The sequence below is a fragment of the Emys orbicularis genome, chromosome 3, assembly GCF_028017835.1.
Source record: "Emys orbicularis isolate rEmyOrb1 chromosome 3, rEmyOrb1.hap1, whole genome shotgun sequence".
In the NCBI taxonomy this organism is placed as follows: Eukaryota; Metazoa; Chordata; order Testudines; family Emydidae; genus Emys; species Emys orbicularis.
This window is the reverse complement of record NC_088685.1, coordinates 51794943-51808174: the sequence shown is the minus strand read 5'-3', so window position 1 is coordinate 51808174 and position 13232 is coordinate 51794943. Positions and strand designations below refer to the sequence as shown.

Below are 13232 nucleotides of genomic sequence, written 5' to 3'. Positions count from 1 at the left end.
ACAACATGATGCAGTTTGTGACACATCATCATTATGTCACAATGCCAAACAAAAAATCCCTGCCCATCCTTAGAACATAAGCTAGCAGGCTGCTTCCCACTTGGTGAAACAATGATTATGAATGGAACAAGGTAATACAATGGCACAGAGCATATAGGAATGACGGAGTAGCCCGTGCTGGTGGGAGAGTGGCACTATATGTGAAAGAAAGAATAGAGTTAAATATAGTAAAAATCTTAAATGAACCAAACTGTACCATGGAATCCCTATAGATAGAAATTCCATGCCAGAATAATAAGAGTATAGCAGTAGGAATATACTACTGACTACCTGACCAGGATGGTGACAGTGATTGTGAAATGCTCAGGGAGATTAAAGAGGCTACAAAAAGAGAAAACCCAATAATAATGGGGGATTTCAACTATCCCCATGTTGACTGGATACACATCACCTCAGCATGGGATTCAGAGAGAAAATTTCTAGACACCATTAATGACTGCTTCCAGGAGCAGCTAGTCCTGGAACCCACAAGGGCAGAGAACTTGATTTATTCCTAAATGTGCACAAGATCTGGTCCAAGTGGTAACTATAGCTGAACCACTCAGTCATGTCAACCATAATGTAATTAAATTTAACATCCTTGTAGGGGCAAAATTACTAAAGAAAACCACCACAGTAGCATTTAATGTCTAAAAGGAGAACTACACAACAATGAGGACTTTAGATAAAGGGAAATTAAAAGGAACAATCACAAGAGTGAAATGCCTGCAAGCTGCATGGATTTTTTTTTAAAAAGCACTATAATAGAGGTTCAAACTAAATGTACACGCCAAATAAAAAAAAAAGTAAGAGGACTGAAAAATCCCACCATGGTGAAACAGCAGAGTAAAAGAGGCAGTGGGAGACAAAAAGACATCTTTAAAAAGGGGAAGTCAAACCCTACCAAGGAAACTAGAAAGGAGCATAAACTCTGGCATGTCAAGTGTAAAAGTGTAATTAGGCCAGGCAAAACAGAATTACTTAAGGACACAAAAACTAACAGCAGAAAATATTTTAAGTCCATCAGAAGGTGGAAGCCTACCAAACAATCAGTGAGGCCAGTGGATGATCAAGGTGCTAAAAAAAACACCCAAGGAAGACAAGGCTGTTGTAGAGAAGCTAAATGAATTCTTTGCATGTCACTGCAGGGGATGTGAGGGAGATTCCCACACCTGAATCATTCTTTTTATGTGACAACTCTGGGGAACTGCTCCAGATTGAGATGTCGATATAGGAGGTTTATGAGAGACTTGTTCAGAAAGATTTGGAGAACATGGATTGATGTCCGGTCCCTCTTAGTCCCAAGAGCGAACACCACCAAAACAAAGAGCACAAATGAAAGCCTTCCCCCCCCCCCTCAGATTTGAAAGTATCTTATCCCCTTATTGGTCCTTTGGTGTCAGACAGGTGTCAGCCAGGTTACCTGAGCTTCTTAACCCTTTACAGGTAAAAGGATTTTGGTGCCTCTGGCCAGGAGGGATTTTATAGTACTGTATACAGGAAGGTTGTTACCCTTCCCTTTATATTTATGACACTTCATATCACAGGCGAATGCTTCAAGGGGACTTGGGGGCTGGAGCACACCTATTATTAACTTGCAAAGCAAAGAAAGGGGTGGCGTAGCCCAGAGATGAGTGCTTGATTGGCTGAAAGGCTGGTGGTGTTAGGGAGCTGATGTCCGGCCACATGGGCAAGACTCCATCTTGCTACATGTAGGGGGTAACAAGGTAACTCACTGCCATGGCTATCCCGAGATCCGTCACAGTGAGTAAGGACTAATAGAGGAGTTTGCATAACCTGGCACATGGTTCACTTGAGTCAGTGGAATTTATCTGTCTTAGATTTGCCAAAGGGATACAATCAGACTAAAGAGCAGGTTATGCTTCCTTTAATCTGAACACTTTTCTAAACTTGAAATAGGCATAAATGTAAGAATGGGAATGGGCAGGATTCAAACTCCACATCTACAACCATTTAACAAGTCAAGTGGAAATTATACTTGCATATACCAGTTCCCTGACATAAGCACAAATATTAGCAAAGTATGGGATGTTAGTATGTTTTATAAGAAAAGACATGAAGAAGAAGATTAAAGTTATTATCTGAAGCAAATATCTGTGACTCCAGGTGCTTCAAATGAAGATTAAATAGATTTATGTTGTGCAATATTTAAGTAAAATAATCTACTTTAACAAGGCAGTTTTTCATCTGACTCTAATGATGAAAATACATGATGGTTCTGATGGTGATTTTTTGGAAGGAGATTAAATAGAAGAATATAGAAATACATTTGACATGGAATAGTCATTGTGGGGAATTTTGAATGGGGAAGCCACAGCTATGACAGTGTAAATCAGTGTTACTTACTGAATGCAATTTTGTTGCAGGTTAGAGCATTGTATATTCTCACCTCAATGCCAGGTCATTTGTTATATACCCATATATTTTTAAAGTGCTAACATTGCTAAATACTATACATGTTAAAAATACCTTGTTTTTCATCTTGGACATAAGTAACAGAGTATTCTGTCTTGTTTTGGTCATTCTGCTGTAATTTAATCTACCTGGTTAAAAATCAAGACACTTTTTATTGAAAGTAAACTATCAGAAACATTCTGGTGAGCTTGCAAAGGGTATTGGCTGCTTCAGAGTGAGCTCTCACTTTGCGCCCCAATTTCATTAAAAAGAGATAAATTTTGCCAATCACTTTGAACATTTTTTTAAAAGGCAGTTTCTTTTAACATTTGTTGCAATGGCCAAAAAATCTGTAGATGGACAAATGCAAGGCTTGAGAGCCATCTGAGCTCCAGCCAGAGCCAGAGCATGCACACTGCTGTTTTTAGCATACTAGCTGTAGCCTCGCTAGCATACGTCTAACCGTATGCTTACACAACTGGGTCGTAGATTTAGAAGGTAGAGCACATTGCAATATTTTGCTTATAATGGGCTATTCAGGAGCAATAGTTACTGTAAATGCTAAGAATGTTTGTGTGCTTGTTTATATCAATGGTTTCATTGTAGAATATTACCCTCAGAGGTTATTTTCCCCCCTTGCAATGTATGCGGAAAACTGGTGAAGAACATTTTGAGCTGCAAGGTATTAATCATTTATCCTGAGTATGGAGCCTCTCAAGCCTGGGCCACACTTACAAGTTTTCCCAGCATAGCCATATTGGTTAGGAGTGTGAAAAAATCTTTCTTGTTTTCTGGGAGATTCCAGCTGTTATTACCCAAGTCTTTCCTCCCCTACTGAGTGACTGGCCTCTACCAATTTAATTACTTTTATCCTAAGGACAAAACCAATCATTCCTGGATGGAACATGTGTCATCCCTCACAGCATCCCTACAGTGAGAGAATATACCTCATGACTGGTCTCTTGTTTAGGGAAACAATTCTAAGTTATAAGAATATAACTTAGGGGGGGAGGGATAGCTCAGTGGTTTGAGTATTGGCCTGCTTAAACCCAGGGTTGTGAGTTCAGTCCTTGAGGGGGCCACTTAGAGATCTGGGACAAAATCAGTACTTGGTCCTGCTAGTGAAGGCAGGGGGCTGGACTCAATGACCTTTCAAGGTCCCTTCCAGTTCTAGGAGATAGGATATCTCCATTAATTATAATTTTTTTATATAATTTTTTTGCTGAACATGTGCAATTTCTGTTTAAACCAATGGGAACTGTGAGCTCTCATTAGCTCTAAAAATTACACCTTTAATGTATTGTCCGTCCAGTGCAGGCAGGACCCCTTCACACTCTGTTACTGGGTTGCTTTCTGTACATGAAACTGCTGAATGCAGTGTTCTCAAAATGAAGTAAATATTAAGTTAAAAATAGGATTGTTATTAAATGTAATTGAGGCATTCAGTAATGTCATTCTAGAGATAAACTCTATAATCCTATTATACAATGAGAGCCAAATCCTGTTCTTTGAAAGGAAGAGTTGCAAGTGAAAAATGCTATGGCGTCATTGCACATTATTAGAGCAGCAGCCTTTTTTCTTTACTTTATGGCTATTATTGATGTTTATATGGCAAGTCTTCTTTCCTGCACAATGTTTTCATCTCATTCTATAGAGCATCTAGCCATTTTGGCTCCATCTCATGTTCTCCCACTCATTTGTCATGTACAATATGCTTTGTTCTTCCTTCCAAATATTGACCTAGAATCATTGTTTTATCTGCCTCATCGAAGGCTTAACTAAAGCACAGTTATGTCATTTCTAGAAGGCATGCTACCAGCCACCAAACTGCAACCCACCCTGTTTTTTAAATCCTTTTGCACTCAAATGGGGTAAAAAAATATTTTCTGCTTTGGTAATCCAATTTGGAAGTTAATCCAAATGGCAATTAGTGCATAATTTTAAGCAATCAACTTGCCAAATTAAAAAAATTGTTGCAGGGCAGGTATACCCCATTACCCATTGGGGGTGTTATCATCCTATGGCCAAGTCCAAATAACCACTCTTCTCACCAGGATGGTATGAACTAATGGTCAGAGAGGCTGTCCTTAGATTCAGGGCAGCATGGCCTAACAGCCAGTGTCAATAGGATGGCTCTTCCATGCAGGACAGTAAGGCCTAGCATCCAAAGCCAGTAGGACTGCCCTTCTGCGCAATGAAGTATGGCCTAGTAGCCTACCTTTGTTCTGAGGCCCTGTAGCTCAGGACAGTATGACACAATGGCTAAAGTCAGGAGGATCGCCCTTCTGTGCAGGGCAGTATGGCCTAGCAGCCAGAGTTAGTAGGACCACCCTTGAGTGCAGTATGGCCTAGTGGCCAAAGGGGGTGGAGGGTGGGCCACCACCCAGGAGTGGTGGATGAGAGAGAGGGACCAGGGCACTCCCTAATCCACTGGGTCCTAACCCAGGGCCCTATCAGCAGCGAGCGTATCTGCCACTGGGTCAGCAGGGATACTTTTGAAACATGCTATCTCTGTCCCCAGTACCACAACTGGATCAGTGTCTGTCTTCCTGCTCCGTAGCCCACAGGTTCTCTGTTCCCTGAGATAGTCGACAGGTGAAGTTCACAACAACTCCTTCCCATCGTGGACTTCCACAGACAGTGGGGTATTCGCCTGGGTCTCAGCAGGCCTGGCCTCCATGGTCTGGGGCTCTAACAGCTCCCAGGCAGGAGCCTGCAATGCGTGTCCACTCTACTTTCTGGTCAGGGCAGACTGAGCTGAGCTGCTCCCTTTTATACTGTGGTTCCAGTTGCAGCATGCCGAGCAGGGTAAAGGGGGCATGGCTTCCTCACTCCATAGTATGGGATTAACCCCTTCTGGCCCAGTGTGGGGCAGGTATACCTGGTCACAACAATGGAAAAAAACATTATCCTTGTATGTGCATTTTCAAATAATGATTGATTCTTCACAGAAATCATATATTTCCACATCAAGTGACATAACATATTCAGAATATAGCTAGATATTCAGTTATACTAATATCAAGTGAGATGTTAACTCCCCTATTGAAGTAAATAACGGGATGTAAGGAACCCCCTTCATCTCCTGCACTGGTACTGCAATTGTAGGGTGTGGGTCAAGTAGCCTGCATGGGTCCACCACTTCCCATCCTTCACAAGTGGGCCATGAGTAGTCAGGAAGGGAGTGGAGTGGCAGTCTCCACCCATGCCATATGCTGTCCAGCATAGCTGAGCCAGCACACTGGTGGAAACAATCTTTTCAAGATGTAGGGTTGGTGCCCCTTCCCCAAAGCAAGTGGGGGAACTAGGGACCAGACTGAGTCACAATCTAGTTCTGCATCTGCTCCTGGGGCAGTGCAAATATGAGCTGTTCCTTAGCTGGGGCCTACGGCCAGGGCTGGTTCTAGGGGTGAGCGAAAAGATGGATTCACCCTGGGTGCCAGCTTCCAAGGGGCACCATGCTGCTGTTTCACTCCGCCACTTCAGGGCAAGGGGGGGAGGGCAAAAACATTTTCTATCCTGGCTGGTAAAATGTCTAGGGTTATTCCTGCTTATGGCAATATAGCAAAGCCACATTTCACCTCATAGACAATAGCAATAGATCCACTATGAAATTTTCCCACTTTCTCTTATTTTGTACTGCACTCTACTGTATGTAATTTGCTGGATGTCTGAAGTTTAATGTTCAGTTTTTCTTATTTATATTCTTACTTTATAGATTTCGCACATATATGAAATATTATTTTTTTTAAATTCTGTTAAAGCAATCTTGACTTTGCTGGTCAAATCTTGTGCCCTTACTCAGGCAAAATTCCTGTTTGAATTCAGTGGGAGTTGCAAGTGCTCAGCACCAGTCAGAATTTGTAACCCAGTAGGATTTCACTGTATGGTTATGTGTTCTGATGTTCAGGGCTTGATCCTGCGAGATGCTAGGGGAGGTGCGTCAGTTCAGGATGCACAGAGCCTCATAAGAAATACTAAGGCCTTACTGAAGAATTTGTCATCAAAGAGCAGTCAGTGAATCATGAAAAATTGTGAAAACTATAGATTTTGTTATTGCAATTGTTGAAGTAGTACAGGAAACTGAGATCTAAAGAAACAAGATCAAAGTTTCATGCATATGTCCTCAGTAATACAAAACTGGCAGGAAGTATACAGAAAATGCATTATATAAAGTATAAGTAGAATTGGTTCTAAATAAAATGTTTTTGAAAGGTTCCTCCAAGCTGGTAGCATAGAGCTATATTAATGAGTTTGCATATGTCAGTCAAATTAAAATAATGCTTTGCTTTATGTACATGACCTGAATAATAAAATAAAAATGTTTGTACAGTGCTCTGAACATGCAGATTTCTGCATAAGTTCTGTTGCAAGTATAATTATTAATAATAATGAAATGCAAAAAACAGTGCACTGCAATAGTCTTTAATTAAATTATCATATACTATTTCTCAAATAATACAGTGTTTCCAGCAAAGTTAGATAAAGTACCATCCATATATGTATCTAAGATAAAATGTGATTATGAAATCAAGCATATTAGATCAAATGTCAAACCTCAGCTATTTTTTACTCCAATACTAATAAAAAGACACCTAGAGACAGAGACAGAGACCAAGCCTGGCAAATTTCATCCCCAAAAAGTTTCTGAAAGTGGCAAATTTCATCCCCAAAAAGTTTCTGAAAGTGAAAAATGGGATTGTGATGATAAATCCCAGATATAGCTGTTATTTGCATGGATGTACAAGATTGTACAGGAGACTTCTGCCCTTCTATGTCCATGTATAGGGGCCAGCCACAACTGCAGACTCTGTACTGAAATGGGTAAAAAGGAAGCTGAGCCATTCATCCCTGCCTCCTAACCTCCTGCACTGGCAGGCTGAGCTGGCCAAACATGGTGGGGGTTAAGAGCCAAAACACACTGCATGTTGGACAGCTCCAAAAAGCATTATTTAATTTCCCCCACCACTGAAATAAAGCCATCTCTGTGGTCAAACATGGCAACAGTTTAATAATGTACAGAAACATTACAAGAAAAAGCATGTATAAAACATCCTTGATAGAAAAATCAGAATCCCCATCCCTCCCTCTTATTACACAGGCAGATAAGCCAATTTCTCATTTTAAAAACATGCTGTACAGAGTCCTGTTGATTTTAATCACAGTATTCAACAAGTAGTGAATAAGAATGGCAGAATCTGGCCCCCAACATGCAGAATCATAACTACTAATATATAGGTTAGAGCAGGGGTTCTCAAACTGTGGTTGGGACCCCAAAGTTGGTCGGGACTGGGTTTTAATGGGGTCACTAGGGCTGGTGTTAGACTTGATGGGGCCCGGGGCCAAAGCCCAAGCCCCCCCCGCCCAGGGTCAAAGCTGAAGCCCAAGGGCTAAAGCCCTGGGTGGCGGGGCTCAGGCTCCAGCCCTGGGCAGTGGGGCTCAGCTTACAGGCCCCCTTCCAGGGCTGAAGCCCTTGGGCTTTAGCTCCTCTGCTCAGGGTGGTGGGGCTCAAGCTTTGGCTTTGGTCCCTCACCTGGTGTGGCAGGAGTCAGGTTGTCTCAGGCTTTGTCCTCACCCCCACCCCCGCTCCTCGGGTTGTGTAGTAATTTTAGTTGTCAGAAGGGGGTCATGGTGCAATGAAGTTTGAGAACTGCTGGAGCTATAGCTATTGGAATGTACCTTGGGATAGACTTGATTAAATTTACCTAAATAAAGATACATCAGAGACTAAACACAATTATTTGTAACCTGAAAATTTATTTTAATGCTAAGACTCATTTATATTCATTTATTTAAACGGCACAACTTGTTACCAAATTCTGACAGAAAATAGCTAAAATGAAAACTGAGGGAATAGTATGTTATATCCGTATGGACTTGTACTCTGGAAGATGTTTGTCTAGAGTCACTGACCATCTGTTTCATGGAGTTATGCCAAAAATGTATTTTCACTGTAGATTTAGGTGCTTGATGCGAGCTAATAAATAACCAGGCAATTATTGCACCATCCTCTTCAAGTACACTGTAAATATGAGCTTCCCAGCATTTGTGAAGATAAAAAATGCATAATAAAATGTTTGCCATAAGTAAATCTTTTAGAGATACTGCAGTTTTAATGCCTCTTGTTTTGGTTGCTTGTACCTAATTTTTCTCTGACGTAATTCAGTTGACTTAATAGAATTGCACCAGGTATAAATTTGGCCCTAAATCTCCTTGGAGTATTTCAGTTGAAGTCTATTTTCCTTTTCATGGGCTAACGCCTGGTCACTGTTCAAAGCCCAAATGAAGAGATCCCAGGCAGGAGAGCGCTATGGGAGATTGCATTCTTCTTCACAGCATGGTATTCTCATAACAAAATAAGAACATAATGGCCATACTGGATCAGACCAATGGTCCATCTAGCCCAGTATCCTGTTTTCCGACACTGGCCAATGCCAGGTGCTTCAGAGTAATGAACAGAACAGGGTTATTATTGCATGATCCATCCCTTGTCATCCACTCCCATCATTTGGCAGTCAGCAGCTTAGCGATATACAGAGCATGGGTTTACATCCCTGACCATCTTGGCATCCCTTGACCATTCTTTTTTGAACCCAGTTATACTTTTGGTCTTCACAACATCCCCGGCAATGAATTCAACAGGTTGACTGTGTGTTGTGTGAGGAAGTACTTCCTTTTGTTTGTTTTAAATCTGCTGCCTATTAATTTCATTGGGTGACCCCTGGTTCTTATGCTATGTGAAGGGGTAAATAACACTCCCTTATTATCTTTCTTCACACCATTCATGGTTTTATAGATCTCTATCATATCCCCCCTTAGTCCTCACTGTACAGTCCCAGTTCTTTTTAATCTTTCCTCATATGGAAGTTGTTCCATACTCCTAATCATTTTTGTTGCCCTTCTCTGTACCTTTTCCAATTCAAATATATCTTTTCTGAGATGGAGTAACCAAAACTGCACACAGCATTTAAGGTGTGGGCAGACAATGGCTTTATATAGAGGCATTATGATATTTTCTGTCTTATTATCTATTCGTTTTCTAATGGTACCTAACACTCTGTTAGCTTTTTGAACTGCTGCAAAAAACTGAAAACAGTGTAATAGAATTTCTGGTATGGTACTTTGACTATTTGGGAATTTGTGGCAAAGGAACACACATTTAATACAATTAAGTTATTTAACTGTAAATGTTGCTTACTGTATAATGCGTGTTTCAAGAGAGTGTCTAAGACATGGATTAAGTCTGCCTGCATGGTACCATATAGTCGATGGAATTAAACATGCCCTAATACTTATTTGCAGTGTAATGCTAGTCTTTAAAAACCACTATGTACATATTTTATGCAGCCTACAACTCATCTCTGCAGGATCAGTCCCTTAGGCTATAACAGTTCCAGGTAATTATTAGACAATTTATAACATGTATAAATATAAATGGTCAGCATCTATAGGCTTTTTCTCAACAGTTCCTTTCTATTCAGACAACAAAGAGGGCCAAATTTTGTCTGACCTGCATGAGTGCCCTTCCCCTACTTGTGCACCAGTTCAAAGGCAGCCATTATACCACATACTGAATTCCCTAAGCACCAGTAGACACCCTGAAAGGGGAGAAATAGTGCATAGTCACACCTTATCTTTCTGCACTGCCTTGTGAGATGCAACTAGCAAAGGAGAAATTCATGTTGCGCTCACAAAGGCTGTATAGTAACCTCTTCTGAGTGCCCACTGTTACACCATCATAGCCATCCTGCCTGCCATTGTGCTTAGCAGATAGGATAGCTACAGGGACTTGAGCTTGTGTGCTTTGACTTCGCACACAGCATAAGCAGGGCTGTGTCTTGGAAAGCCACAATACAAACCTGTATATTTCCTGAATACATATTTACACAGAAATGGAGTTGATATAGTCTGATGGATAAATATTGTTTAACAATATCTAGAAACTTCAGTGTTAGGTTTGAAACCGAGTCCTTACTATTCCTTCTTCCTTATGTCACCAATATTTGTTTTATTTTCATTTATTTCAACATGAAACATAATAAAAGAACACCTAACCCAGGCTCAAGGCCCCTTAATAAAGAAATATAAAAGGAACTCAAAGGCACAAATGGCAGCAAGCCAACAATCTTCGCAAACAAAGCAAGTCCCTAAAACTGAAATTTCCTTATCTAAACACCCCAAAAAACCCCACACTCCCACCAGAGCCTCAGACCTCCCCAGACACCTGCCCAAATAGTTGGACTTTTCAGTATACTCTAAAGGTCAACAACCAATTAGGGCTGTTTCAGACCAATCAGAAGAGTGAATTCCATAGTTGAGGTCCCTCATTAAGAGTATCAGTCCTCTCTTCCATATCCCACGGGAGTACCAGCTTGAGCGCCTCTCAACTGTTGAACAAACTCTTGAGAAGAGAGACAGTCTGTCAGGTTTGCTAAGTAATGTGGTTTGCTGGCAGTGTAGCGGAATGTTACTTTACGAAACCTGGTATTGGCACATTCCAGGCACATTGGCATATTACTTTGGGATTGTACCTCTGTGTCCAATACTACATTACAATCAGAGGGTTTTAGACTAGTGAATGGACTTTCAAAACAAATGAAGGGTTTAGCTTTTCTGTCAGTTCTCTGAGCTCTCTTTGTGGGGAAATTCAATGTATGTGTTTCCTGTGACTAATGTTAGGGGCCAAACTCTACTTCCAGTAAAGCCTGTGAACCCTACTGAAATCAGCTACACAGATTTAGCTGACAACAGAGTTTGTCCATAAGTGTTTAATTTGGCTGTGATGCTGGTGATTATGTATTAAGGGGAAACACCTCCCTTTTATATTTTTTGATAAAGAAATTCATCTATAGTGTGTGATTTACACAAGTACCTCTTATGTGTCCAGCACTTGGATATTTAGAGGAACTATCAGTGATCTATAGTTAAAGTACAATACTGAGAGTCAGGCTACCTGGGTTCTATACTTGGGTTGGCTACAGACAGTTTGTGATGTAGAGCAAGCCACTTAATCTGTGCATCATTTTTCTCTTGTGTAAAATAAAGACAAGAATACTCCCTATCTCCTAGGTATTTTGTGAGGCTAAATTCTGTTGTGCTCTGAGATCTTGAGGATACATCATATGGTGAGGTGTTTACATCGTCTTGTTAGTCATCTGGGGGTCATTTGAACCACCTCACCATATGCTAAGTTGCTCTTTCCTTTTGTCATGATGTATTTCCCATATTCCTTCCAACACTGCCCGTTCTACCACTTCATTCTTTAAGTGGAATTACTATAAATTCCTTTTGCTCTATGGAAGAATACCAGAGTGATACAAGTCAGGCTGCCTTGTCATTTGCATATTTTTGTCTGACCAACTTACAACCAGCTATTAACATGCCACTGGCTGAGGCACTCTGCCATTTGCCCACTGAATTTAACACAAAACACACATTAAGGAAAAGTTATACACAGGGTACTTTACATTAACTTCAAGAAGTTGCCCACACATACATTACTGTGTTTCTGGGGCCAATTTTGTCCCCTTAGTGAGCACCCCAAACAGGACAAAAATAGAGAACTGCAGGTTCAGCAGGTGCAGTTCTACTGTACGGAATGGGCAGGCTCAAGTCCACATCACCAACTTGCAGGAGAGAAGAGATCCACAGGTTTCCCTGTGACCAAACAGCCGTGGAGTTTGGGAGATGGGGAAGGGGAGTAATAGGAGTGAATCCAGTGTACCAGTGATTACAATGAGCATCTGGTTGTTCTCACCTACAAACATACACACAGGAGGAACACAGGAATCATGAATACTTCTGCTGCCTTTAGGCCTAGAGAGGAGGATACCTAAGTTCTCCCACAGACCCCATGAATCTCCTTGGTACACAGCCTGTTTATACTCAGGACTTAATCCCTAGAACTAAATCATATCATTTTTTAAAAGAAAGGAAAATTATCCTTTTAGGAACATATGTTTACTGAAGCCAATATGTTATCCTTTCCTTCTCCAGTAACTTGCTTACCAATATTTATTGCACTTTCTGAACACCATCTCTTTAGTTCATCTTTATCTAAAAACAGATATTTTATTCACTTTCTAGTTCAATTTTGTTGGGAAATTGCTTGGACCAAGAGGAAACTCCTTGAAGAGGTTACAGGAGGAGACAGGTGCAAAAATGTCTATCCTGGGCAAAGGTTCCATGAGGGATAAAGCTAAGGTATTGTACATGAATTCTGATCTTAAATAATGTTAAGTGTACATAAAGTTATATATAGTGGACTCTTCTTAAAAGGTTAATTTACATTAAAAATTTACTAATTAAATTGTAGTAAAAAACTATTCTCATGTCTATCTTCTTCCGGCTATGGTTTGTTTGTGAAGCTTACTACTATAATTTGGACATGCGTAAATGTGCTTTGTGTAGTTTTATTCTTGTCCTCCATGCTGTTTAATATTTGTCTGCGGATGTTGCACTTTTCCCCTTTGAATATTTATTAGATAAGACATATTTGAAACAAAGAGTTTCAACAGCCTGGAAAAAAATTTTTAAATAGCACTGAAAGGAACACACTATATGGCACATGTTTCATCCTTGCTGTTTGGAATGTCCACTTGGTCGTGTCACTCTTCTGGAAGATGACTGTTTATAAAACTAAAGCAACTTTATTTAACTCTGAATGAAAGAATGTGACTGTATACTGTAGCGTACCTTATCATCATATAGTCTGATCTCGCTTCAACAAGCAAATAGTATCTGTTCATTCCAATGATCTATATTTTACATTGATATAT

General features: G+C 40.5%; 1 protein-coding gene across 1 annotated transcript in view; it reads left to right on the top strand.

Annotated features, from left to right (window-relative positions):
- Positions 1-13232, top strand: part of KHDRBS2 (KH RNA binding domain containing, signal transduction associated 2) — a 580284-nt gene that overhangs the window by 201649 nt on the left and 365403 nt on the right. The window contains exon 3 of the mRNA XM_065401399.1: positions 12541-12657. Coding sequence (XP_065257471.1) covers positions 12541-12657 — 117 coding nt within the window. The remainder of the gene's footprint in view (positions 1-12540; positions 12658-13232) is intronic.